Source organism: Armigeres subalbatus, chromosome 3 (genome assembly GCF_024139115.2).
Source record: "Armigeres subalbatus isolate Guangzhou_Male chromosome 3, GZ_Asu_2, whole genome shotgun sequence".
NCBI classification, from domain to species: domain Eukaryota; kingdom Metazoa; phylum Arthropoda; class Insecta; order Diptera; family Culicidae; genus Armigeres; species Armigeres subalbatus.
The window spans coordinates 201,634,365-201,661,916 of record NC_085141.1 but is presented as its reverse complement, the minus strand read 5'-3'; the positions used below and the strand labels follow the sequence as shown (position 1 = coordinate 201,661,916).

Below are 27,552 nucleotides of genomic sequence, written 5' to 3'. Positions count from 1 at the left end.
GATCTCTCGCAATACATTTTCAGAACTAACACTCTCAAATGTATTTTTGTACACATGTCAACCAAGTAGGATGAGTATTTAGTATTGTTCGGCTCCTACACACTTGCCTACACACACCGAAGGGGCGGTTACCCTCCAATACCTTTTCCGAACTAAATCTATCACATGTTGTACATATGCATAATCAAGTTTCAGACATAGTTTTAATAATATTTTTTTTATTTTTTTTTTATTTTAGATCTAGAAATTGAAACAGTATTGATAGCATTAGTTCTTTTAGTTATCCATATGGTATGTTCTTACCATAATCATGGGTAGCACAATGCATCGACTGTCCTACCCAGGTAGTTTCATGCGTAGGACATGTCCTACTTGTCCCACCCACTCCCGGCGCCAGATATCTTGATCTTAACTCAAGATCATTTTGGAGGATCTTGGACATCTTCTTCTTCTTCTTAAGCTTTGGCTCTACATTCCAACTGAAACTTGGCCGACTTTTCAACTTAGTATTCTATTTGCATTTCTTCAGTTATTAATTGAAAGCTTTCCTATGCCCGCCATTGCATGGGTATGTATCTTGTGAGCCAAGTACAAAGGGAACGCTATGCCCAGGGAATCTAGAATGTTTCCCAAACGAAAATATTCTAGACCGGACCGGTTCTAACCGTGAACACCTCGTATTCCAGAAAATTGTGTTTACATTATTCCTTTTGGATATTGGATATACCTTGAGCTGAACTCGAGAATGTTTTGGAGTACCTTGAACATCTCAAATTCTAGAGAATTGAGTTTGCATGGTGCGCACATGCTTATTGAACCATGTAGGGTACATATTGATGTTGAGGACATTGCATGAAGCCTTGGTTGTCCGTTAGATACTTTGGGTTGAACTCGGGAACGTTTTGGAATACCTTGACCATCTTTGAGAAAACTGGATTTAAATAATGCGCATGTGTCTATTGGACTGGATTGGGTATATGACGATGATGATGACTTTCCATAAGCCTTGGTTGATTTGGTAGATACCGTGGGCTGAATTCAAAAACGTTTTGGAGAATCTTGAGCATCTCGTATTCCAGAAAACTGATCACTGTCTCAACGATCAAGATGACTAAACTTGATAGAGTGTTCAGCTTTATTAAACAATGTGGTATAGGATCCAAATATTTCAGATTCATCTGCAAGCTGTCAGAAGCAAAGTCTTCCCAAGGTTTTGGATATCTAGGTCTTCAGGGTATAGTCAAACTTGACCTCCAATGTTTTTCCTGGGTAGCCGACATCCAGATGAACATTTTTGCTGAAGAAACTGGGGACCTAGCTCTCTTCGGTAGTTTTTTACAGCCAATCTCAAACGCTGGGCATCAGGGAATCAATTTTTTTGGAATGCGCCTGCGAAACAAGCGACAAAAGAGAACCAACGACAAAGCTTTGTTTTTGTCGGAGATAATAATGACAAAGATCCGAAAAATTTTGTCAGCAACAAAAAAGAAGACAATCTTGTTGCTAACTTTTCATACCGTTATTTTGCATTATTTATAGTGAAAATTTCGGTTCTATGCTATCATAGTTTCTGCTTTTATGGAAATATTCGAGATACAAACAATAATTACAAAATTAGTAGCGTATTTTCGAAAATATCAGAGCATGCAAGGCAAATGATTCTTGTCATATTGTGTTCGGGTTCTGATAAAGGTTTGTCGCTAGGCGCGTTTGTCAGTAACAAACTCTGTTGATGACAAAGAGTATATTGTTAGGCGTTACTCGAATATTGATTCCCTGCTGGGCATATATGACCCATCCATCCGAAAGGGTTAAGGAGGTCAAATATTTTCAAATTTATTGTTATGTTATAAACGGATGCCACCTTATCTTAGGGAACGTTCATAAATTACGTCACGCGGAGGAGAGGGAGGGAGAGGGTTTTTAAAAGTGTGACTGCTCATATCAATTTATATGAAATTTCATACAAAAAGTGTGACGATGAATGGAGGAGGGATTGACAATGGTTAATTTTTCGTAACATCATTTATGGACGTCCCCTTGATGCACTCCTTACTTGTCAGGAACCTCAAACAATCACCATAGATGATAAATATATATTTCCTATATCTTTTCACTAACCCTTGCCACCCACTAGCATGTTCACGTGGTTTATGGACAGCATTTAAAAATGTTTTTAGCATTTAAAAATGTTAGAACCTGAAAATCTCACATTTTACCAGCAATAAATCATTTTTACTAAAATTTTAGCTTAAAAAAATCGTCTAAGAAAATTATTCCGATTTTGTCTCTGTTTCGTTTTTATCAACTGAAACTCACGGACCGTGTTAATAAAAACGGAACATAGCTGTACTGCAATCAATAGCTTTCATGTTGTTCTGTTGATTGCAGTACTCAAATTAATTCATGAAAAAAATGTTACTTAGGTCCTTTTGAAAAGTTATGCGAGATTTATAGTACAGCAAAAAGCCATTACAGTGATCGTTCGCTAATTGGGGCACGACCTCACCCCAACTAGCGAATGCCGTTCGCTAATTGGGGCGGTTTGACAAGCGTCAATGTTGTTTACTTTTTGCATTGAACAAAAGCAAATTTTACGCGCCAGAAAATATCGATCCCGCCAAACACGGAAACAAAACGTCAACGCGTTTTTGACATCACATTCTGACGTTTAGCTGCTTTTTAATTGGGTTTCGCCCCAATTAGTGAACCCCCAACTAAAAAGCGCCCAAACTAGACAAACCCCAATTAGCGAACGTTCACTGTAATTGGCTTATTTTCACAAATGTACTTGTACAATTATTACACAAAGGCATGCAAAATCAATGTATGACATACAACTAGATTTATTGGACTTTACACACTAAACTCATTTCACAGTATTCGGTAAATTTTACCGAAATCTCAACAGCAGATCTGTTCGGTAATTATTTTACAGATTTTTTGTGATTTTTTCCATTGTTCAACTGTCAAAATCACCGAAAATCAGTAAAATTGTTTACCGAACAGTTCTGCTGTTGAGATTGTGGTAAAATTTTACCGAATTCGGCGATTTATTTTAAGTGTGTAATATTACATTGGTGCAGTGGCGTAGCCACGCCGCCTCTGAGCTAATCATTGTATTGTCGGGCCGCCACCAAACCGGACCGCGCGATTTAGCACTCGCGATGCTGAAATACTTCATTAGTAGTGCGCATCATGCACGCATGGATGTACTATTATGCGCACTAATCAGAAATGAGTTGCGACGTCTGATAACTGTAGATATTTCATTTTATTGAAAACAAATTTTCGATTTTCTACTATACACGGAATACTATTTACCCACAATCGCATATTTGTAACATATGCATTTTTTCCTTTCTCGTACAACAAAGTTGGCTATATGATTGCTCCAAAAAAACTTCTGATAGAAGGCCCGGAGACCCATAGTGTTATATACCGATCGACTCAGCTCGACAAACTGAGGTGACGTCTGTTTTTTTTTGTTTATGTATGTGTGTATGTGTAAAAATTTTGTAGATACACTTTTTAGAACTTAGAATTATCCGATTTACTCGCAACAAGTTGAATTCGACGGGGAATTGTTTGCTATTGAAAATTGGCCCGATCATTGCTTTTCGGAATTATTGAAAAATCATTGTTTTTTCTCAAAGGTCCTTCTCGGAAAAGAAATTCAAAAAACCATTTTTTTTGAATGGTGACAAGACAAAAATATTAAAAATGATCGAAAAAATGTGATCTATTCCCCAAAAGAGCTTTTTTGACCGTTCTAATGTATTTTTTTCAATAAATTTTATAATGCACGAGAAAGGCATCATCACTGCTAGGTGGATTAATCTGGGTTTTTTATTTAACTCAACTATTTTACGTAGATTTTAGAATCTACACGTTTTTACGCAGATTTCGGGATAATTAGAGATTGCATATTGTCTGCAAACTATAAAAATAGGTACACTAATGACATTCTTTCCTTCAAGATACAATAATGAAATATTTCTAGATCAACATTTGAAAAGGGCGTAACAGCCAAAATTCAATAGCTCCCGTTTTTCCCCTATGTAGATGGCTATGTAGGAATCCGAAGGAATAAATTTTGGCTGTTACGCCCTTTTCAAATGTTGGTCTAGATTTATTCTCTTCCCGTAGAGAAATAATAACACATATAATGAAAAACTTTCAGCAAGAAATGACTCTCGAACAACATTCGAAAGGGGTTTCAATCAAAGTTAATTGCCTATTTCCGGGGATTAAACCACCGACGAACCGACGTGCCACTGGCGCTCTCTGACTGTCTCACGCTTTTCAACGGTCATTCGCTTTTGCGGGCAATAGCTTCTGTCAAATGAGCTAAGACACAACTCCGCTGCAATGTTAATACACGTTGGGTGGAGGCTGAGCTATGAAAACTTCGCGAGCTATTATGGGGGTGACGATAGTGTTCGATGATTTTTCATCATGGCGTCGTGGGCAGCAAATTTGAATTATTTTCCATTAGGTGACACGTCGGTTCGTCGGTGATTAAACCACCCGACTTGGACGTTAATTTACAATGTTACGAAAACTCATATGTGAATATGTACGTTATGTGGAAGATATTGATTTGGAAAATGTATTGGAGGTAATCACTTTGGACCCTCCTTAGCCGTGCGGTAAGACGCGCGGCTACAAAGCAGGACCATGCTGAGGATGGCTGGGTTCGATTCCCGGTGCCGGTCTAGGCAATTTTCGGATTGGAAATTGTCTCGACTTCCCTGGGCATAAAAGTATCATCGTGTTAGCCTCATGATATACGAATGCAAAAATGGTAACTTGGCTTAGAAACCTCGCAGTTAATAACTGTGGAAGTGCTTAATGAACACTAAGCTGCGAGGCGGCTCTGTGTTCATGTGTGGGGATGTAATGCCAATAAGAAGAAGAAGAAGAAGACTTTCACTTCGATGGAACTCGAACCCATGACCCTACAGTACGCTAGACTGGTGCTTTAACCAACTAAGCTACAAAGAACCTCCGTCGGCCTTCGCAACCTAGCGGCTACTGAACGAGCTCGAGATTCACTCGCAATCCATTTTCTCAAGCCAATACTTCCACATGTGTATAGTACACGTCCACATTAGAGGAGCGTGAGTATTTAGAATGTCTGGCGGCTATACACATTCTTCATCAACGATTGTACTGATCAAGTGAGGTTGTGTAAGCTATTTGCTAGTCGGTCGTCAAGCTCAGACCGTACGTACGACCGTAGCGTACCAGGAAGTGCGGGATTAGGGACCACCTCCATCAGCAAACGAGGGAGGCAGGACTTCATACCCGACCCGCTAAACCGTTTCCATTGTCGCCAAGCCCATTGTCACTTCGGTAGAACCAGAAAGTAATGCTTCAAAGGGGGGCCAGTGCTCAACGCACCCTCGAGGTTAGCTGCCTGGCTTGCAGCACCCAACATTGTGACTCGCTTTTTTAGAAGAACACCATGGTATCGTGCCAGCGCATTGCCGGCTTTCCAGGTGGCCTTACCACCCCCTATGTCCTCGGAAGGTGGGAAGGGTCGACTTCGCGCCTGCTTCCCTCTGCACGGCTGGTATCAAGAATGGTGATGCCGCGTGCACCCCAAATTGACCTCTCTGCGATAGGGCCAATTCGCCAACACACAAAGGGACTTGCCGACGCGGTGCCTACGTCTGCCCCAGCCTTGACGAGAACCCGTTTCCGTCCTCGGGCTCAGAACCCGCCCGGTTGACCGACGCCGCGAAAGCGACGATACCATGTTCTTCGCGCGGCCACTTGTTCGATAAAAGGATCGAGTTCGACCATAGGGCATGGCCACCGGTATGACCCACACACTTAATTTATTTCACCGAGGCCGTCAAAACAAATTGCCGAGAATCCAACAGCTGAGATCCCGGTAATAATCTCGGTTAAAGTTCAAATTTCCGACTGGTCGTAATCTGTATGAAATTTTCAGCTGTCAAAATTTACCGACTTGTTCGTAAATGTTTACCGATCTGTTCGGTAATACTTTGCCGAAGAGCTCAGTATAAGGTTTACTTATTTTTATTGTTCTTCAATGTAAATAAATGCGAATGCAAACACATTGGGAGTTTAATAAATTAATGTATTTCGATCATTTCATACAGCGAGAGGAGAGAAAATTTCGTAGGTCGATATTTTTTTTACCACAACGGTATTGTTAATATTATTCACTATTTTCAGCAGGAAAGGAAAGGACGAAAAGGACGCCATATCTCGCAAAAAAGACGACGTCTTTTTAACGGGGTATTCTGTTCGGCTTGAAAAAGGTGAAAAAGCTTATATGTCCTTCTCCTAATCTTCAGTTGGGTGGGCACTATCAAATCGAGTAGACGCGGAATACTTGTAGTCGTCTTCTCCCAATTCCATATTACGGGTACGGCTTGATTTGGTTCTATGTGAAGGAGGAATGTATCCAATCGGCAGCACACGAAGACATAATTTCCGTATCGGGAAGTTTCTAATTCCAATGAATAAAAATAAAAATAATGTAATGTTGTTAAAAACAGTATTAAGTAATAATTCAAACGTTTACTAATAGTGATTATTTTAATATATTTACGTATACTTACATTAAAATATTCCAGTTGCATTTTCTCAAAACTTTTTCCAGACACGTGTTGACTCGAATAGCAAAGTATTTTTTGACAGTTGAGCTTTACCGAAATTCAGTCAAGAAGTAAGTTTACCGGTTACTATGGCAAATTTTATTGCCGAGTATTTGCAATCAATATGAAATACCAATTCTCGTCGATCATGTTCAAATTTTTAACGAGATTTCAGTAAATGTAAGCTTTGCTGACCGTTTCGTTATTTTATTTTACCGAAATAAAATCAGGCGTTTAAGTGTGCATGAAGCTGACTCCGAACCCTTGGACCACCTCTTATTTGCGCCTGAACTAGCCATTCCTCGCGCCACCCTCGGCGCCACCTTCTGTGTAGCTCCGAGACGATTTGGGAGATAGCCGATAAAACGGCGTTCCAGCCAACGTCATCTCTACACATCCTCCGGGCTAGGTTGTCCGGGGTAGTGTCCAGACCCTTGGTTGTGATAAAGGGTCTATCACAAGCCTCGGATAACCTGGAATAAGTTTTCCACGAGTCGAGTTCACATGGTTTTCATGAGTTCTGTATATTAATCGTCACGTTGAAAATTTAAGCCAGCAGTGTAAACGTATTGCCTAGTGTCATACAACGTAGATTGGCCACGGCCCGAGGATACTTTGAGTATAACAAGAATAACAAGGGAGAGCCAGCCGTTTTGTTTATGTTTTGCACCGAAAATGAATTTTTCACCCCGCCTTCTTCTCGTCAATAAATTGAGCACATTGAAACGATTGAAACACCTAGCTGTGTATTCATCTTGGGTCTATCTCCCACAGCACACAGATGAACCTTTGTTTATATACATATATATTATTTATATACCTATCAAATATGGAAGGAATTCTTCAGAACGCAGCCGTGGCTTCATACGTTTGACATCACGCTGTGAAACGAAATAGAAATGTTTTTTTTTCTTCCTGAACAATGGAGGGGGAATCTGCTCAACAGACATCCTGGGTTGACCAGGAAGTGCGGGGTTAGGGATCACCGAGGGAGGCAGGACTACATTCCCGACCCGCTAAACCGTTTCCATTGCCGCCAAGCCCATAGTCCCTTCGGTACAACCAGAAAGTAATGCTTCAAAGGGGGCCAGTGCACAACGCACCCTCGAGGTTAGCTGCGTGTCCTTGCAGCACCGAACATCGTAACTCGCTTTTCTAGAAGAACACCATGGTATCGTGCCAGCGCGTTGCCGGCTTTCCAGGTGGCCTTACCACGCCCTATGTCCTCGGAAGGTGGGAAGGGTCGACTTCGCGCCTGCTTCCCTCTGCACGACTGGTATCAAGAATGATGATGCCGCGTGCACCCCAAATTGACCTTTCTGCGATAGGGCCTATTCGCCAACACACAGAGGAACTTGCCGACGCGAGGCCTACGCCTGCCCCAGCCTTGACGAGGACCCCTTTCCGTCCTCGGGCTCGGAACCCGCCCGGTTGACCGACGCCGCGAAAGCGACGATACCATGTTGTTCTTCGCGCGGCCACTTGTTCGATAAAAGGATCGAGTTCGACCACAGAGCATGACCACCGGTATGACCCATGAAGCCGACTCCGATCCCTTGGACCACCTCTTATTTGCGCCTGAACTAGCCATCCTTGAGTCCACGCGCCACCTTCTGTGTAGCTCCGAGACGATTTGGGCGATAGCCAATAAAACGGCGTTCCAGCCAACTTCATCTTTACACATCCTCCGAACTAGGTTGTCCGGGTAGTGTCCAGACCACATGTGGCAAGCATGTGGTCACGCATTGCGCGAAAACGTGGGCACACGAACAACACGTGTTCCGCCGTTTCCTCTAAACCTGCGCACACCAAACACTCGGGCGAGGCCGAGCAAGCCAGCTGCGTTACCTGCACTTTGATTTTGCAGCACGCTTAAACGCCGGGCACATCGAACCCCCATGGGGTGCTTGCTGTTCACAGCTTTGCTGGAACAAATCAAACAATTGGGAGGGTTCGTGCAGCATTGTGCCTTATGTCCCTCCAATCCGCAGCGTCGGCAGAGATTGCTTCTGTCAGGGCCTTTGCAGTCCCATTGCTTGTGCCCCGGTTCCAGGCACTTGAAGCAAACTTCGGGTTGCTCGTATATGCGCACAGGGCATACCGACCATCCCACCTTGACGCTCCCTAACTTGACTACCTTGGAGGCGTCCGCTGCAGATAGCCGAACCAATGCTACCTGTGTCCCTGCCGGACCTTTCCGTAGCCGAACGGGTGCGGTGGTCGTCTCCACTTCACACTGTCGCCGCAGTGCCGTGACGAGCTCTTCGACTTCAGTGATCTCGTCCAGGTCTTTAACCCTTAGATTCACCTCCGTCGTGAGTGCCCTCACCTTGACCGTCTCGCCTAGGACCTCCTCCACCTACTTCTTGTAGGCGGCGCCCTTTTGCGAGACGCCCCGCTTCAGCTCGAGTATCATCTCGCCCATCCGGGTACGTCTTATTCGACGTACGTCGGCGCCGAGTTCACCGAGCTTGACGTCACTCCTCATCGTCTTCAAAACATCCGAGTACTTAGCCTCGTCCGCCGTGATGACTAGGGCATCGCCCCTGGAGCGATTGGCGCCTACCCTAGACTTCTTGCTACCCTCATTCGCCTGGGCCTTCTTTTCGGCCCTTGACGTCTTCGGTTTCCTCTTGTTCTTGACCAGGGTCCAGGAGGCGTCACCCCCCTCTATTTCCCTGGTCTGGTGCGGCTGAGAACTTTCAGCCTATAGAAATTCAGAAATAGAAATGTGCAGCAGTTCATCGAATACACTCTCCCGATGGATTTTGACATTTAGGTTTTGCAGCATGACGTCACGAATGAATTCGGTCCTCGTCAAATGAACTTTTTTGACAGTTCAGTAGTACTTTCCACTGACTCCGACAATGGTTGAGTTCGTGATAGACTTATGCAGGGGTTCATCGAATTCACTCACCCAATGGATTTTGACATTTGAGCGGGTCGTCTTCTCGAACAAAAATTCGGGCGAGGCCGAGCAAGCCAGCTGCGTTACCTGCACTTTGATTTTGCAGCACGCTTAAACGCCGGGCACATCGAACCCCCCATGGGGTGCTTGCTGTTCACAGCTTTGCTGGAACAAATCAAACAATTGGGAGGGTTCGTGCAGCATTGTGCCTTATGTCCCTCCAATCCGCAGCGTCGGCAGAGATTGCTTCTGTCAGGGCCTTTGCAGTCCCATTGCTTGTGCCCCGGTTCCAGGCACTTGAAGCAAACTTCGGGTTGCTCGTATATGCGCACAGGGCATACCGACCATCCCACCTTGACGCTCCCTAACTTGACTACCTTGGAGGCGTCCGCTGCAGATAGCCGAACCAATGCTACCTGTGTCCCTGCCGGACCTTTCCGTAGCCGAACGGCTGCGGTGGTCGTCTCCACTTCACACTGTCGCCGCAGTGCCGTGACGAGCTCTTCGACTTCAGTGATCTCGTCCAGGTCTTTAACCCTTAGATTCACCTCCGTCGTGAGTGCCCTCACCTTGACCGTCTCGCCTAGGACCTCCTCCACCTACTTCTTGTAGGCGGCGCCCTTTTGCGAGACGCCCCGCTTCAGCTCGAGTATCATCTCGCCCATCCGGGTACGTCTTATTCGACGTACGTCGGCGCCGAGTTCACCGAGCTTGACGTCACTCCTCATCGTCTTCAAAACATCCGAGTACTTAGCCTCGTCCGCCGTGATGACTAGGGCATCGCCCCTGGAGCGATTGGCGCCTACCCTAGACTTCTTGCTACCCTCATTCGCCTGGGCCTTCTTTTCGGCCCTTGACGTCTTCGGTTTCCTCTTGTTCTTGACCAGGGTCCAGGAGGCGTCACCCCCCTCTATTTCCCTGGTCTGGTGCGGCTGAGAACTTTCAGCCTATAGAAATTCAGAAATAGAAATGTGCAGCGGTTCATCGAATACACTCTCCCGATGGATTTTGACATTTAGGTTTTGCAGCATGACGTCACGAATGAATTCGGTCCTCGTCAAATGAACTTTTTTGACAGTTCAGTAGTACTTTCCACTGACTCCGACAATGGTTGAGTTCGTGATAGACTTATGCAGGGGTTCATCGAATTCACTCACCCAATGGATTTTGACATTTGAGCGGGTCGTCTTCTCGAACAAAAATTCATTTTGCGTTCATTATGCGACCCGCTTAAACGTCATAATTTCTTGGGGGAGTTCATTTTGCGTTAGTCTATTGGTTGGCTGCCCCTGTTTCCAACAAGAAGTACTGCTAATCTGTCAGTAGATTGAGGTTACGCTGCAGAACCTAATGGGGCAGTGAGCCGTCATAGGGCTGGCATACTCCTCAGAGTAGTCGAAATGTGCGTGTCTTTCGCACTCTCCAAAAAGGCCGGAGAGAGTGTGTTTCGATTATCGATCATTTTTTCTCTTCCTCAACGCAGTGAGGCCTATTTGTGTTTTCCCTCTGCAGCGAATGCATTTGTCAGACACGAATAGTTGAGACACATTGTGTTCCTCAATGAGTTTTGATATAACGGTGAATCGAACAGAATGAACGTAAATATTGCTAAAATTTAACGTAGCTCTTGATACTTTTTGTGCATAATAAGATATTTTTGTTTTTGCTTGCTTTTGGGATGTTTATGGGCAAAACTTTTCAGAAGCTTTCGTATTACCAATATTATTACGCCACACCTGTCGCTTTAAAATGTGTTACTGACAATTTCTAAATACAATTTCCGTCAGGTAATCTCAGGTAATGAAATCGAAACAAAAACAGAAAACATGGAACTTATATAAAGTTCCATTATTCCATGTCAGTGCAATATTTTTTCTTGATGCATTGTGCCCAAAATACTCCTGTTCTGATAACGGGTTTTTGTGTGTGTTGTCGTCGAAATTATAGACACTATAGGTTCCATAGACGAGCTGAGGCGAAGGCGAGTGTAGCCAAACGAACTGTCAGTTAGTGTAGCCAAACGAGCATGACGTCACGTATGCAAACCAAGCAATGGAGTGTGTGACGTCAAATTCGCGCGGTACACTGTGAAAAAGCGGAAAAACACACTAAATCGAAATGACTCAACCGTGCCTCCGCTCGTCTATGGAATCTATAGTGTCTATAGTCGAAATGTTGATTCACCCTTATTATTTGAACCTCACCTTAGGTGAACGACTCCTAACCGCTTTTATCTAAATTACTTCTAGAATTATAAAGAAGCGTTTTCAAAATTTCACCGTTTGCTTTCCCGTGCCATTCCTTTCAAATATCATATTTGGCTTCTTCTTCTTTATCCAATCCTTATTTGCCAATGTTATACTTTTTAGCATGGAGCCCCAAACTTCATTGAAACCCCGCCGAAATATGTTTGTGAACCAAAGTATTTCTGCGACCATCAGGGAAAACAATATCATTTTAATGAATATTACACCAAGTGGCACAACTTTGTGTAGGCCCAACTCTCACCAGAATAATTCTCCCACTCTTCGTCTTCGTCCTCACTCATCGTGTTGGGTTTGTTACACGATGAGGATCAGCGTCACTCTCTGTGGTGTGTATTAAAATCTCCTCATTGTGCACAGTGTGTGAGAAATGCCAACTCTGCCGCCGAATGAACTCTTTGATGTTTGAGCGGTGCGCGGTGCGAACTCATACATCGAATTCATTCTAAATGAATTTCGGCACCGCTCAAAAGTAAAATAATGAACCTATGCACTGCCGCATAGACTTATCGAATTCACTCACCCGACGGATTATGACATTTGAGCGGGTCGTCTTCTCGAACAAAAGTTCATTTTGCGTTCATTATGTGACCCGCTCAAACGCCATAATTTCTTGGGGGAGTTCATGGTCCAATGCACCGAATGAACACAATGACGTTTGAGTCGGGCGCTGTTTACTAAAAATGAACACTTGCATAAACTCGATGAATGAAAAAGTACTCATTCTTAGTAAACAGCGCACCGCTCAAACGTCAATGATAAACTCGGTGCATAGACCTGTGCAGCGGTTCATCGAATTCACTCACCTGATGGATTTTGACATTTGAGCGGGTCGTTTTCTCGAACAAAAGTTCATTTTGCGTTCATTATGCGACCCGCTCAAACGTCATAATTTCTTGGGGGAGTTCATTTTGCGTTAGTCTATTAGGTTCTGCAGCGTCTGTATCTAACCTCAAACTGATGACTGATTAGTAGTACTTCGCGTTGGACTTGGGGGCAGCCAACCAATCACAAACTCGATCCTTGTCGGAGTCAGTGGAAAGTACTACTGAACTGTCAAAAAAGTTCATTCGACGAGGACCGAATTCATTCGTGACGTCATGCTGCAGAACCTAATTGGACCATTAGGTTCTGCAGCATGACGTCACGAATGAATTCGGTCCTCGTCGAATGAACTTTTTTTCCACTGACAACGACATGGTTCGAGTTCGTGATAGACCTGTGCAGGAGTTCATCAAATTCACTCACCTGATGGATTTTGACATTTGAGCGGGTCGTCTTCTCGAACAAAAGTTCATTTTGCGTTCATTATGCGACCCGCTCAAACGTCATAATTTCTCGAGGGAGTTCATTTTGCGTTAGTCTATTGGTTGGTTGCCCCCGAGTCCAAGGCGAAGTACTACTAATCAGTCATCAGTTTGAGGTTAGATACAGACGCTGCAGAACCTAATAGGTTTTACCTGGTTTTACTGGTTTTACGTTTTACTGTTCGTCCCCTGATTTAATCTTTTTATTTGTTTCTTTATATATACTTTTCAGAAGGACCAAGTTTTTAAGCGCCGCCGCAGTGGTCCCGGGGAGGAATTTTTCATTAACAAAAAGCTACGTATGCTCCAAGGACCGCTGACTGACATTTCTCCCATTGAAACTGAGGAAAACAAATTCTTCGGCCGTAATCGTCTGTTCATAGGCAATCTTACCAACGATGCTACAGAAGATGAGCTTATTGAACTGTTTAGACCGTTCGGTGACATAAGTGAAATCTTTATGAATAAAGACAAGAATTACGCCTTTGTGCGCGTAGATTATTTCTCTAATGCCGTGAAGGCCAAACGGGAGCTTGAAGGAACCTTGCACAAGAACCGCATGCTTCGATTGCGCTTTGCTCCAAGTGCTACTATTATTCGCGTTCGCAATCTAACTCCATGGGTCAGCGACGAGTTGCTGTTCAAGTCTTTTGAGGTGTTTGGCTCCGTAGAACGTGCTTTCGTGCATGTTGATGAGCGTGGAAAATCAACTGGTAAAGGTATCGTCGAATTCAAGAACAAACCTGCAGCCTTGGTCGCTTTAAGGTATTGCACGGATAAATGTTATTTCTTGACGGCATCCCTACGACCAGTCATTGTTGAACCCTACACCTATAAGGATGACTCTGTTCCGGAGAAATCCATGAATAAGAAACATCCGGATTTTTATAAGGCCAGACAGGTAAGCTATCTTTATAAATAATGTACGTTTGATTATTCTACTGGTTATTGTTCTCGTTTTGTTTCCGTATTTCATAACAGAAAGGACCGCGCTTTGCGGAGTATAGCTCCTTTGAGCATGAGTACGGCCAGCGCTGGAAGCAGTTGTACGAATTGTACAGGCAGAAAGCAGAAGCATTGAAGCGCGAAATGATAATGGAAGAGGAAAAATTAGAAGCTCAGATAGAATTCGCCCGTTACGAGCACGAAACCGAGCAACTTCGAGAAGGTATGTTTTTTTTCAGTTTCAAAAGGTATGTTTTTGCCCTTCTCGTACAGAAAGTTCCCAGTCAACATTTTGGTACCTATAACTCTTGATATAGGTTATTATATAAGAACCAACTTAATCGTATATAATGCACAGATTGCCTATATACGTACCAAAGTGGAGGCGATATAGGTACATACGAGTTTTATTTTACGATTTTTCCCGACATCAAAAGAACATTATTACGATTAAACATTAAAATATAGAAAATAAAAAAATCTTATCAGCACTAGATTTGCAGGCGGATACTCCACCACTGCACCATACTGCACATCTTGAAGTGAGATGGATTTTTGTTCAACATAAACTACACAATTTATATCTTTTCAACTGCTTTAAACGTCTACAATCCATTTGGACTGAAGTGGTTTCGATTGTATTACGATTCACGTAGGCATTCATTTGCACTGATATAGGATATTGCAAGGAATATAAGTCATTACGAGTTTTTAGTTACACAATTACGATTGATTTTCACTACGGTAAAAATAATCGTATACGATGCATTCAATACAACATTGTTCGACAATAATCTGACAAAGTTTGATATGGAATGCGATTTAGATTTTTGATGGACGCAAATGCGACTTTATTTGCTGTTTGTTATACGATATGTGGTTTACTGGGTTGTAGCGAAAGGCTATCATTTCACTCCTAAATCGAACTTTCTGTAGCAGGCTCAAAGACCCTTAATGTTATATACTCAGCTCTTTGAGATGAACAAATGTCTGTATGTCCGTTTGTATGTGTGTGCACACAAATACAAAAAAAAACAACTCTTCATACAGTAATTATTAATCGATTTTCTTGCAACAAGTTGCATTCGACGCGGGGCATACCCCGCATCACTCACTATTGAAAATAATCATGATTGCGTTCAAATGTTAGAAACAAAATGGAGTGTTGAACCATATTTGTTGGTTGGCTAATTCGCTATACCTACAGCGTTTGCAAAAGCCGTAAGGTGTCACATATGTGTCACATTAAAGTGAAACCAAACGATTGAATCGAGAAAGGCATCGTCTCCGCTAGATGGATTAATCTGTTATTCTAAATTAATGATTTCAGGTATACAGTATATAGTACAGTACAGGTATATAGTACAGGTAAAGGCCGATGTCCACGTAGCGGTCTTGAACTTGCGTGCACGCGGCGTCCACGCATTTGCGGTAGGAAGTACCCAACATCACATAGAATCATGCACACGCACTTGCGTTAACGCGGCGTCGACTCGCGTCTCATTTGCGGCGAAAGCTACCGCAAAGTCACCGCTTTTCCCCACAGGAACGCAGCGTGCACGCGAGTATTTTTTTGACATTTCTCTATTCTTTTTCTTTCCAACAAGATTTCTAATGGGAAAATCTGCAGAAAGAATCTGTCAGAGCGAAATCAAAACAAACAAAAATACTTCGCAAATCAGCTCATTTTGGTTTCGCATATTAGTTTGCAAATAACAAAAAGTTTCAAATCTAACTTCTTTAAATAATAGTGCTAGTAATAGTTCGGAGCAGCAAGTGTTTCTTTCGCTCCTATGTTAATGGTCCAATGCACCGAATGAACACAATGACGTTTGAGACGGGCGCTGTTTACTAAAAATGAACACTTGCATGAACTCGATGAATGAAAAAGTATTCATTCTTAGTAAACAGCGCACCGCTCAAACGTCAATGATGAACTCGGTGCATTAGGGTCTCGCCGACATTTCTCACCAACACGATCGCAGGTTCGTGGTTGCAAACAATCCCATTTGATTTTGCCGTGACAGCTGCTCGTGGTTGCAAACAAACCGAGTAAAAGTGTGAGTGAAACGTGCGTGTACGTACACGATCGCTGAAAGCCTAATTGGACCATACCAGCCGTGATCAACACACCTTTGGAAATAATTGACAAGCAAAAATCCCAGGCTGGCGAATAGTGTTAAAGTCAACTGAAATATGTGCGCGATAGTGACGTTGATTGTAGCAACTTTATCAGAATAAATTGATTTCCGAACAGACGGCGATGTGACAGTTTTGGACTGAATGACGGAGCAGGCAAAATTCAACCAACAAAGTGTATTCCGCGGGACCCTGTATACACCAAGGCAGGCGATACCATTTCCATGGGAAAAATAATAAATGTAAGTTCGCTACCGAGATTCCTATAGAGTAGAGTGGGGCAAGAGTACGCACTTAGTTTTTAATCGATCATGTGGCCCTTATGAAGCAAGCTTCTGCATTTCAAATCAATGTCGACGATTCGTATACGCTTCCTCTGTGTTACCCAGTGGAAAAAAAATTGACATTATTTTGATTCGTTTTAGTAGAACCCTTAATGCAAGACACGTGAAAAACGCACTCTTACCCCACCGGTGGGGTAAGAGTGCGCATCGGGTGGGGTAAGAGTACGCATTTATCCAATCATGTGCTTTAAGTAAATATTAATACAAATAAGAGTTAATAACATCTAATTGATATTTAATGAACATATATTAGGGAATGTTTAAAGATTACGTAACTCTTAAAGATGGAGGGGGTCCCAGAAATGTGAACTTTCATGCTAAATACCATTGTTTACTTGTTATAGTTTAAAAACTACAGAGGTAAAATATATCAGGTTTCGCGTGGCGTAAACAAAGGAATTTTCAATCACGTAACGTAAAATTTGACCATTTCATCACCCCTCCCCCCTATCTCACACTTTTTGTATGAATCCTCTAAAAATTATATGGATCGTCATACATCTCGCAACATCTCCCAGCTAAGCTTTGCGTAATTTATGGGTGTTTCTTTTGATTAAATGAAACTATCATTTAGAAGAAATTGTGTTTTTGTACTATGTTAAGGTGTACATCAAGTCCTAATACAATTTCATAAATTCGCTTCAGTGCTTTGTTCGCTAAGTCCTTTCTAACTCCAAATTACTTCAACTTGTCCTCGAACTTGTAATAATTTCCGATTTCTATCCCTTTTGTCTTCGTTGTGGAACTTTACACTTCGGAGGTAGTTTTATTTCGACCAAAGATACGGATTTGACATCAGAACTTGAAGATTCACATGCGTACTCTTGCTCCACCCGTCCCTGCGTACTTTTATCCCACAGTCCCAAAATTTATTCAAGTAATAGTTTTGACTACCGGATTGATGTTTGGCACCATAAAGTGCTCTATATAATAGGTTATCGAAATAGTATAATGTTCACCTGATTGAACGAATATATGGTAATGAAATACTAGTTGCGAAAACATAATTATTTTTAGCAAAGTGACCAAAAAATTATCTAACTCCATATCTCCCTTGTTGTTTATTCAAATTGTTCACAATTACACATGATAATAGTTGGCCAAAATACCTGTCAAACTGTTGCAGTGCTGCTAGTTTATCTATTTTTATTACTTCAAAAAATCGAAAACGTACTCTTACCCCACGCGCACTCTTGCCCCACTCTACTCTATATTAGCTTTTCTATTGCTGATAGATAAACATGTTTTCAGGAATGTTGACGGAAGGATGTCGTCAAACAATGTGGATTGCAATTGCAAAAAGAAGCGGGACCATATGATGAGAGGGTGGCGAGCCACAGTAAGACTCCGGGATGAGTGCGACTCTTCTAGTGTTGTGGGCAACGCTCCGTGTTGCAGTGGAGTGAAAATCGGCTGCAGTATCTGACCAAAATGTTTAATGAATTTTTATTCCAGAACAAAATGATTCGTCCCTATTTAGCCGATAAATTTAATTAATAAAGAATCGTACCACAAAGACAACATATGATGGATTCAAGATAAGAACAATAAAATTTCTGGATCCACAATTATTCAAGATTAATCTACCCTTATGAAGTAATAAATTTAAGTTGGAAATAAAGAATAAAAAACATTTTGAAATTATAACAAAATTTATTTATTATAATTGTAGAAAATATATTGGGATAAAGCAAAGCAATGCCAAATTTTTGCCTCTCTGTATTGAAAACGTGTTTTCGGATTGTGTGGCATGATTTCAATTTCACAGCTCTACAATTAATTTCGAAAGTTCGAACTTTTCATTTTAGAAGTAGATAATTGGTGACTTTTAAATCGACAGTGAATTGATTTTTCTACTCTCTACTAGATAGTATCAATGGAACTTTTTATTGTGGGATAATAACGAGTTTACTTGTTCTAGTCTACACTTAAAATATATTTCGCTGTTCGGTAAAGTTTTTGACGAAAAACTTCGGTAAACATCAAAACTTACCGTAAGTTCGGTTAAAATAAATCATTCTACCGTATTTCGGTAAAATTTTACCGATCAAACTGCAATTTAGAAATTATTTGACAGAATTCGGTATTGAAACCAGCAGTTCGTACGGTAAAACATAGTTGTTGCCGTATACGGTAAAATAAATACCGAACAAACTGCAAAACAAATTCTGCATTACAGTACTTCGGTAAACTAGGTTGAGCTGTCAAACAGTGAAAGTCATATACTTCTTTACAGAAAAAGTGTGCATAGCTTGCGGTCGGATCAAGACTTTTGTTTTACGAAACGGTTATTTTTTTCATTTTTCATCATTATAAAAATAAATTCAGACATTGACAGGAGAAATAATAACAGGTATTTTACATTGTTTACAAAAGTATATCGTTTTTCAATGTAGCAACACTCTTTTCAGATTTTTCTTTGGTGATATTCGTTTGTGCTGGGAAAGGTATGCGTCTGGAATCTCTCAACATTTCTTAAAAACGGTGGAAATATATGTGTGTTAATATTATTTTGAACTTTATTGCTGTACATAAAACGAATTTTAGAAAGTAATTTTTGCTGACTCGTTGTTCCATGTACGGAAATGTGCCAGATCAGATTTTCATGGCGGTTTTTTCGAGGGTTTTTTATTATAAAATGAAATCGATTGTAAACAAAATAAATAAAGTCATGTTTTATACCGAAGTTGTATTTTATTTTATAACTATTACTGAAAGCATCAAACATTTATAAATATTTTTCCATTTTTTTTTTCAAAATGAAAAAGTACCGAAGCGTTCGGTAGTTCCTTTTTTAAATAACCGAACTGTACGGTAAATTTTGACAGATCATCACAAAATTAAAAATTACCGAACGAACTGTAAATGTTTCGTTTACCGAACAGATTACCGAACGTTCAGCTGTTGAAAGTTCGGTAAAAAATTACCGTACACTGTAAAATATTTTAAGTGTGTATATATGTATGTATGGTATGTATATATATGTATAGGTATGTAAATGCTAATGACATGTTTTTAATAGCATTACCCATTGATTCTTGTTCGGGGGCAATGAGCTTCAAACAAATCAAAATCAAACTTTTTTATATTTGTAATACTTTAAATATTTCACGTTTGATGTTTTTATGTGAATCGATAACTCGATTCATATTGGAAGAGAATGGAAAATGACAAACTGGCGACATTTGGCGAGACAGATTGGTTTGACGTTAGAAGTTTTGCGGCAAATTACCGCTTGTCGTGTGCATTCATAGCCTGATTCAACGCCGAGTAACGCTGCGTCAACGCAGCTTGAAAAACCGCTACATGGACATCGGCCCTAATACTCCATGATGGATTATTGATTTCATAAGCTAATTAATGATTAAAGTGTATTACTTCTACGTGAAGTTAAACGATTTACAATGATATGGAAATGCTAATATCATCTTCCAAACTTAGACGTACATGTTCATGATAGAATTAGAGGCAAAAGTATAGAATTGATAGTTCCGTTAGGAAACGGCAGGCATGAAGAATGTTTTTATAAAAGTCGATTTGAAAGCGAGCGGACGGCAATATTTGTGATGGCACATATCGCACGACCTTTCTTCTGCCAAACTCCCGTATGAAGGGAGAGGGAAGAATATCAGTGTGGAAGCTGATATATCTCCACTGGCAAAAGGAAGGTGGTTTGATTTGCTCATATGTCATCGCGTGCGGAAGGGTATTTCTATCGACGAGTACTGTCCTTAAATTTCTAATATGACATCAGCATCTAGTCGAATAGAATTTTTATTGCACAGTTCTGTTTTCTCCATAGTGCTGTCCAATGAGCAGCTCGAAGTAGCTCGAAGTTGTTCCCGTCCTGCTTGTTCTTTTTTGTCAACAAATGGGCATGAGCAGGACAGGGAGAAACTTCGAGCTACTTCAAGCTCTCATTGGACAGCATTCATGCGTCCGTCTCGTCGCAACCAACTTAGCTGCCTTGGAGAGAACAAAGCAGAGAAAGGCACTGCTGCTGTACCGCGCGGTGTAAAAAAATGGATTATTATCGAAGTTTCATGTACCTCTGATTTTTTTTCACAGAAAGTTAGGCAAGGTCATTAGAAATGAGGTACGGGGTAAAACATTTCATCGGCGATTTTTTGAAAAAAGTGATTTTTATTGTTTTCTTCTCTGATATACCGTACAAAAGGTCAATTGATAACCCAACCAATGATCAATCATTGTAATTAATCCTCAAAATTGAAAATGTACACATTTGTAGACTTGAAAACCTATCTTGAAATAGATCTAAATATTTGAAAAATATTAATTTCTGTAATTCAAGCCTTCCTAAACATAGTTTTTTTTTGCGTTATTTTAAAATTTTTATAGCAATTGTCATCTTTTTCCAGCCCAAATATGGTTCTCTATTGAATGTTCTAATCACATTTCTTTCATCCGACATTCGCACTATGAGACCAGCCCATTGTCAGTCTGCCATATTTTAAAGGGTTCATATTTTCCTCTAGATACAGTGTCTCATCATTTGTGGGGTACATACCATGTACAATAACCTTACCGAATATTGTTCGCAGCACAGTTTGCTTGAAAACCCCAAAACCTTACTGGCCTGCTTCTTATAATTACCACGCTTAATGTCCGAAATAGGCTATTGGATGGAGTTATACAGAGCAAACTAATGGAGTTTGCATGTTACGGTTGCATGTTACGGAAGCTATATTGTTGCTACAAGCACAACTGTCTTACATTTGATTGATTCCATATTTGTGTGGGTCATTTACACTTTTAAAAGCAGTTATCTGGTAAGCTGTAAAAAAACCGTTTTTGCACCCAAGTAATAATTATGATTTTATAATGTTTTTGAAGATAGCGATTTACTCTTCAGGTGTGCTATTAAACCATTATACATAAGTAGCTACAACAATGTTAGTAGGGATCATTATCCCATTTCACAAGTATTCCAATGTGAACTATTTCTTCAACGCCTCCAATCATCTACTGTACATCCTCTTATTTTTATTTCTATCCGTAACAATGTACTTCATACGGGTAGTGTGAATGGATATGTCCTTTCTCACCATCAGTGAGACAAAAATCTCCACCTCTACTCTGCGATCGTTTTATAAGGAGCTTAATTTCTTCTGCAAAACCTAGGAGCATATGCATAAGCTCTGCCAAGATGAACTACATGGTTACATGCAGAGATAGAGATAAGTTTAGCGTTGTTTGTGCTAAAAAAGTAAAGAGGATATGTTTGAAGACGTATAAACAAAATTTAACCGGTTCGAAAAAAAAAATTATCTTACTTTCACTTCCACTATTTTGTTTTTACGTGGAAGATAATTTTTTTCAAACCGTGTAACATTTTCCCCTAAGACGCTCGAAATTAATTATTAATAACAAAATTTACCTTTGAAATGCTGACAAACACTAAAAATGCTGAAAACACTGGCAATGACGTTTCCTATGAAGAATGTCTGCTTTAAATAGGGTTACCATAATCAGTTTTAAGTCTAAGTTAGGTCTCGTACAATACAGGGGAAGAAAAAGAATTCAGATGGAAACGAAACTCACTTATTTATAATTCCTCAATTCTCCGAGTGCTCATAAAACGTTAAAAGCAGCCTAGGTACTTTCAGATTTTCTAGATGCTGCGTACAATACTCGATGAGAGTCAAAAAAAAAAACATGTGGCTCATACGCATTCATCATCAAAGGAGAAAACATTCTGAATCCCATAAAATATGGCGCTCTCCAGTGGGCAGGTCATCTAAAAAAAATTCAGGAGATAGAATTGCAAAATCAGAACAGAATATAGCAAATATGCGAGTATGCAAAATCAGAGAACAATATAGATGCCAGAGATAGATTTTTGTTTCAGCAAAGATTTCAAAACATAAAAAATAACACTAAAAATACTTTAAAAATGTTTAAAAAAAATTTATATCCGTGTCAAGATAGGTTAACTATATAGATACGAGAAAGGCATTATCAAGTTTGAGGGGTAAATTACAATGATTGATCCATTGTTGGGTTATCAATTGACTTTTTGTACGGTATATTAGAGAAAAAAACAATAAAAATCCCTTTTTTCAAAAAATCGCCGATGGAATATTTTAAAACACCCCGTACCTTATTTCTGTGAAAAAAAAAAATCAGAGGTACATGAAACTTCTATAATAATCCATTTTTTTTGCACCGTGTACCGTCGACCATGAACATGTACGTCTAAGTTTGGAAGATGATATTAGCATTTCCATATCATTGTAAATCGTTTAAGTTCACGTAAAAGTAATACACTCAAATCATTAATTAGTGTACTACCCCCTCGGGGTGGTGGGGGGGGGGGGGGGGGTTGCATCCATCAATTCAGCTGTTATTGGTCGACGGTACAGCAGCAGTGCCTTTCTCTGCTTTATTCTCTCCGATGCAGCTATGTTGGTTGCGACGAGACGGACGCATGGAGAAAACAGAACTGTGCAATAAAAATCCTATTCGACTAGATGCTGATATCATATTCGAAATTTAGAGACAGTACATTCGGGATTCGCTGGTTTGGATTTTTATACTTGGGTCACTTTTTAGTTGGGCCTCCGCTGGTTGGGCCATGGCACAATTAAAAAGCAACCGTACGTCAAAATTCAATGTAAACACGGAAAACGGGATTGGGCGTCACTGGACATCATTCGTGATGTTCAAGTCAAAATACACGTGTTCAAATGGCTGTCAGTTGACCCAACTAAAAAACCGAATTCGTTAGTTGGGCCGAGGTCATGTCGATAGGAAAACCCTTCTGCACGCGATGGCATATGAGCAAATCAAACCACCTTCCTTTTGCCAGTTGAGATATACCGTGGACCCCCGATAATTTGAACGGTACCTCATTCAAATTAACGGGGTTCATTTCTAATTTGAACTTCTGGTTATAGCCTATTCAGATTACGCCATTAATGACATAATAATTGGCGTTTCAGGGTAAATACGCTTTATGATGTCATTATTTACGTAATATTCCATACATTTTGCGCTGTCAAAAGATACCCACTAAAAGAATTTATTACGAACAATTATTACGAGAGAGCTTTCGTTCTAACTGGAATGCAGGGAGAAATTCAACAAAACAAAACTGACAAGCGTCACGTTTCTCTTTGCCAGAGAGAAAATTCTCTCTGTTTTCATTTCGTTTCGTAGTTGACAGTCATGCTCTTTCTGTCGCAGCAGGGTCGAATGCATGTTAGATGGAAATCTTCTGAGCGCTGAAGAATAACTCGGATTGTGATGGTTTTGTGGAAAGCATTTTATATGATGAAAATAATGATGATAATTATTTATTCTCCACTTATTCAACATGAATTGTTTAAAAAACAGATGCTCTCTAGAATTAACATGAAGTATTTAACTTAAACCTAGATTTAATAGAACAAATCGAATAAATTTTCAAAGTTCAAGGGCCAATGCGGAAGACAATTTAAGACGTAGGAATGGTTGTAAAACGAATATATTTGATGAATAAACATGATTTCATAAATTGTTTCAATTCTGCTCCTTGAATGGCCTAATATACTTGGGATTTCAACAGTTTTCACGTGGTACAACTGTACGATTTGAATGGGATGTATATATAAAGTAGAATAACCTTAAATAAAACATGGATTGGTAATGCATTAATTCATCCAAAATCCAGTTTAAATTATATCACATTCACACGATTCGATTTTGTTAGAAGCTGTATCATTGATTGTCGAGTAGAACGCAATGGTTCAGTTTCCATTTAAAAAAAAAATTAAATTGCTGAGTTGCCCTTCATACATGGAGATACTGGTGGAAATACATTTTAGTTCGATAATATTTCTTGAAAATTGGTCCAATCGTCCTTTTTTTATTTATTTGTGAGAATTCCCAAAAGTATCTAAATTTTTCTATCAAATCTCCGTTCGATCATAGTACAGAATCAAAATACTTTTTAAACTTAAAAATAAATTGAGGAATAGTCTGATTCCCCGATAACCCAACTAATGAATGTAGCTTCGGTCATTATCCTTAATGAGAGCTTCAAATATTCTTCGAAAATCCCTTTTCATATTTTTTTTAATATTTTTTTTCCGTAGAAACTTTGTTCAAAAAAAATGTTCGATTGTCGCCACACAAATGCTTGATTTCGCAAATTAAATTTTAAAACTCTCCTTGAGTTCAACCCTGTATTAGCGTGCAAATGAGGAAACATGGAAACGTCAAGATATATTATCTTGCTGCAGTCTGAACACCTCGTAATAATTGGATACCCTCTCACTTAACAAAGTCATAAATAGCCCAATCTGAATAGGCTATTACTCTATTTACATCAGAAAAACTGGTTTCTGGCTGCTCTCTTTGCTGGTTTGTTTTGATTCTGCATTCCGTTTCACGATGTTCCATTTTTCTTGAATCGATTCCACGTGCTAAATGACGTTTGAACCATTTTTAATTTGAACGATGTTCAAACGAACGGGGTTCAAATTAAAAAGTGTTCAGATTAAAAACGGTCATATTACCGGGGGTCCACGGTATCAGCTTCCACATACTGATATTCTTCCCAAGATTTTTTTTTATGTATACAGGTTATCCGACTTGTCAATATCCCCAACTCAGCCATCTTGGATTTTTGTATGGAATTTATGCTCGTTTGTTTACGTTTTGCACTGAAAATGCATGTTTCCCCTCCGCGCTGGTTATTCCCATCTACTGACGAAGTCGGATAACCTGTACATAAAAAATCTTTATTCTTCCTTCCCCCTTCATACGGGAGTTTGGCAGAAGGAAGGTCGTGCGATATGTGCCATCACAAATATTGCCCTCGCTTTCAAATAGACTTCTATAAAAACATTCTTCATGCCTGCCGTAACCTAAGGGCATCTTTAGTAATGTTAGGGCAACTTTAGTAGTATTATAAATTGTATGGGAGTTATGAAATAAAATTGGAACTGTAAAAATGCCATCTTCAACAGACGTTAGGGCATCTTTAGGGTCTGTCTCATTTGGAGAATTAAACTTAAAAGTGACAGTTCGAAAATTAAAAAAACACCGCGTTATAAGAATGGCTGGTGCTACCCAGCAATTCCAATAGGACATCGGTGGAAAATGATTCGATATCTGTCAAAAGTACAGTGATCGTTCGCTAATTGGGACACGACCTCACCCCAACTAGCGAATGCCGTTCGCTAATTGGGGCGGTTTGACAAGCGTCAATTTTGTTCACTTTTTGCATTGAACAAAAGAAAATTTTACGCGCCAGAAAATATCAATCCCGCCAAACACGGAAACAAAACGTCAACGCGTTTTTGACATCACATTCTGACGTTTAGCTGCTTTTTAATTGGGTTTCGCCCCAATTAGCGAACCCCCAACTAAAAAGCGCCCCAACTAGAAAAACCCCAATTAGCGAACGTTCACTGTAATCTTGCTCTGTGAGCAGGGTTATTTGATAATTATTGAAATGTCACTTTTAAGTTTAATTTCAGTTTAATTATCCAATTGAGACAGACCCTTAGTAGAGTAAAAATCGTATGAGAGTTGGGAATGGAATTGAAACTGTAAAAATGCCATCTTCAACAGACGTTATAGTTTCACAAATTCGAACAGTTTCTTCGGGAAATTTATAACTGGAATACTGCTCAGTTGTATTTTTGTACGAATTTGCAACATAATTTACTCGAGTTCTATTTCGTTCAAAACAATAGAAGATGACGTCATCAGCTACAAAAAATACTATTTCATCGACATCATAACAGTTTGACATTTGAATTGGCCTCGGATTCGGATGATTATTTTTTCGTTTTCCAGTATAAAACATGTGCAGCTTATAACTGCTACTGAAGATGCATTTCTTGTTCTATATATTTGACAGTTATAAAATGTAAAACTCGGGAAATAAATATAACTATAACTGTAACATTACTAAAGATGCCCTTATAGTTTTAAAAATTCGAACAGTTTCGTGAGAAAAATTATAACTGGAATACTGCTCAGTTGTATTTTTGCACGAATAACAGAATTTACTGGAGTTATCGGAGTTATATTTTGTTCAAAACAAAAGAAGTCACTTCATCAACTTCAAAAAATTCAGTTTCATCGACATCACAGCAGTTTGACATTTTAATTAGCCTCGGATTATTATGTTTTTGTTTTTCTATCCAGTTTTCCGCGAGCGGTAATGGCCGCAAGCATGCCTGCGGGTTAGTCTCTGGTTTGACGTTTCTGGAGGTCAACTGCACCCACCATTCGAGCATTTTGATCAATGTGGTATATAAGAAGGCTTGAATTCACTGAATCAGCACCTTTTTATATGCCATATTGGTCAGAATGCTCGGAGCGGTGGATGCAGTTGACCTCCATAGACGTCAAATCAGAGACTAACCCGCAGCCAAGCTGGCGGCCATTACCGCTCGCGGAAAACTGGATATAAAACATGTGTCGACAGTTGTAAAATCTGTAATTCGAAGAAGAAGTTGTAAGCCTCTCGGCTGCTCATAAGGAATTGAGTGTGGGAAATTGTCGAGCACTGGGTCGTTTAATTGTATAGCACCGTTTTACCCACTGCCCCACTCTTCACTTACCTTAAGCAGGAGCGATAGAAGTTGAAAACCTTGCGGAGAAGTGTCAGCCAACCGGTTCTATCGACCAAGGTGGACCAAAATCGAGGTAACGGAGTCTTATCCAGGTGAACTACCAAGACCAAGGCTTGAATACCATTCAGGTACGGAACGGAACAATACCATGCATATGCAATGAGGGAGTGCTGCTCATAAATGACCTGACTCAATACTTTGTCTTAACATTATGATTTTATTCGCCCCTTGGGCATATTATATGGAGAGAGAGAAATGGTGTACTTGCGCTTTTACGGGGGTTGTCAGGCAGCGATGGTCTCGTCGGCTAGCATTGGGTCGATAGCGATGAATGACCTCCAGCGGTATGCGAGGATTTCGTGAGCCTGATTGCTTCGGATCGTCTTTGGAGTTCGTAGATGGCTGGGCGGTGGAGAGT

The 27,552-nt window shown here is 40.3% G+C and overlaps 1 protein-coding gene across 3 annotated transcripts in view; it reads left to right on the top strand.

Annotated features, from left to right (window-relative positions):
• LOC134226487 (hrp65 protein-like) overlaps positions 1 to 27,552 on the top strand; it is a 250,104-nt gene that overhangs the window by 129,950 nt on the left and 92,602 nt on the right. For all 3 annotated transcript variants that reach the window (XM_062707295.1, XM_062707297.1, XM_062707296.1), the window contains exons 2-3: positions 13,347 to 14,015; positions 14,096 to 14,282. In XM_062707295.1, coding sequence (XP_062563279.1) covers positions 13,347 to 14,015; positions 14,096 to 14,282 — 856 coding nt within the window. The remainder of the gene's footprint in view (positions 1 to 13,346; positions 14,016 to 14,095; positions 14,283 to 27,552) is intronic.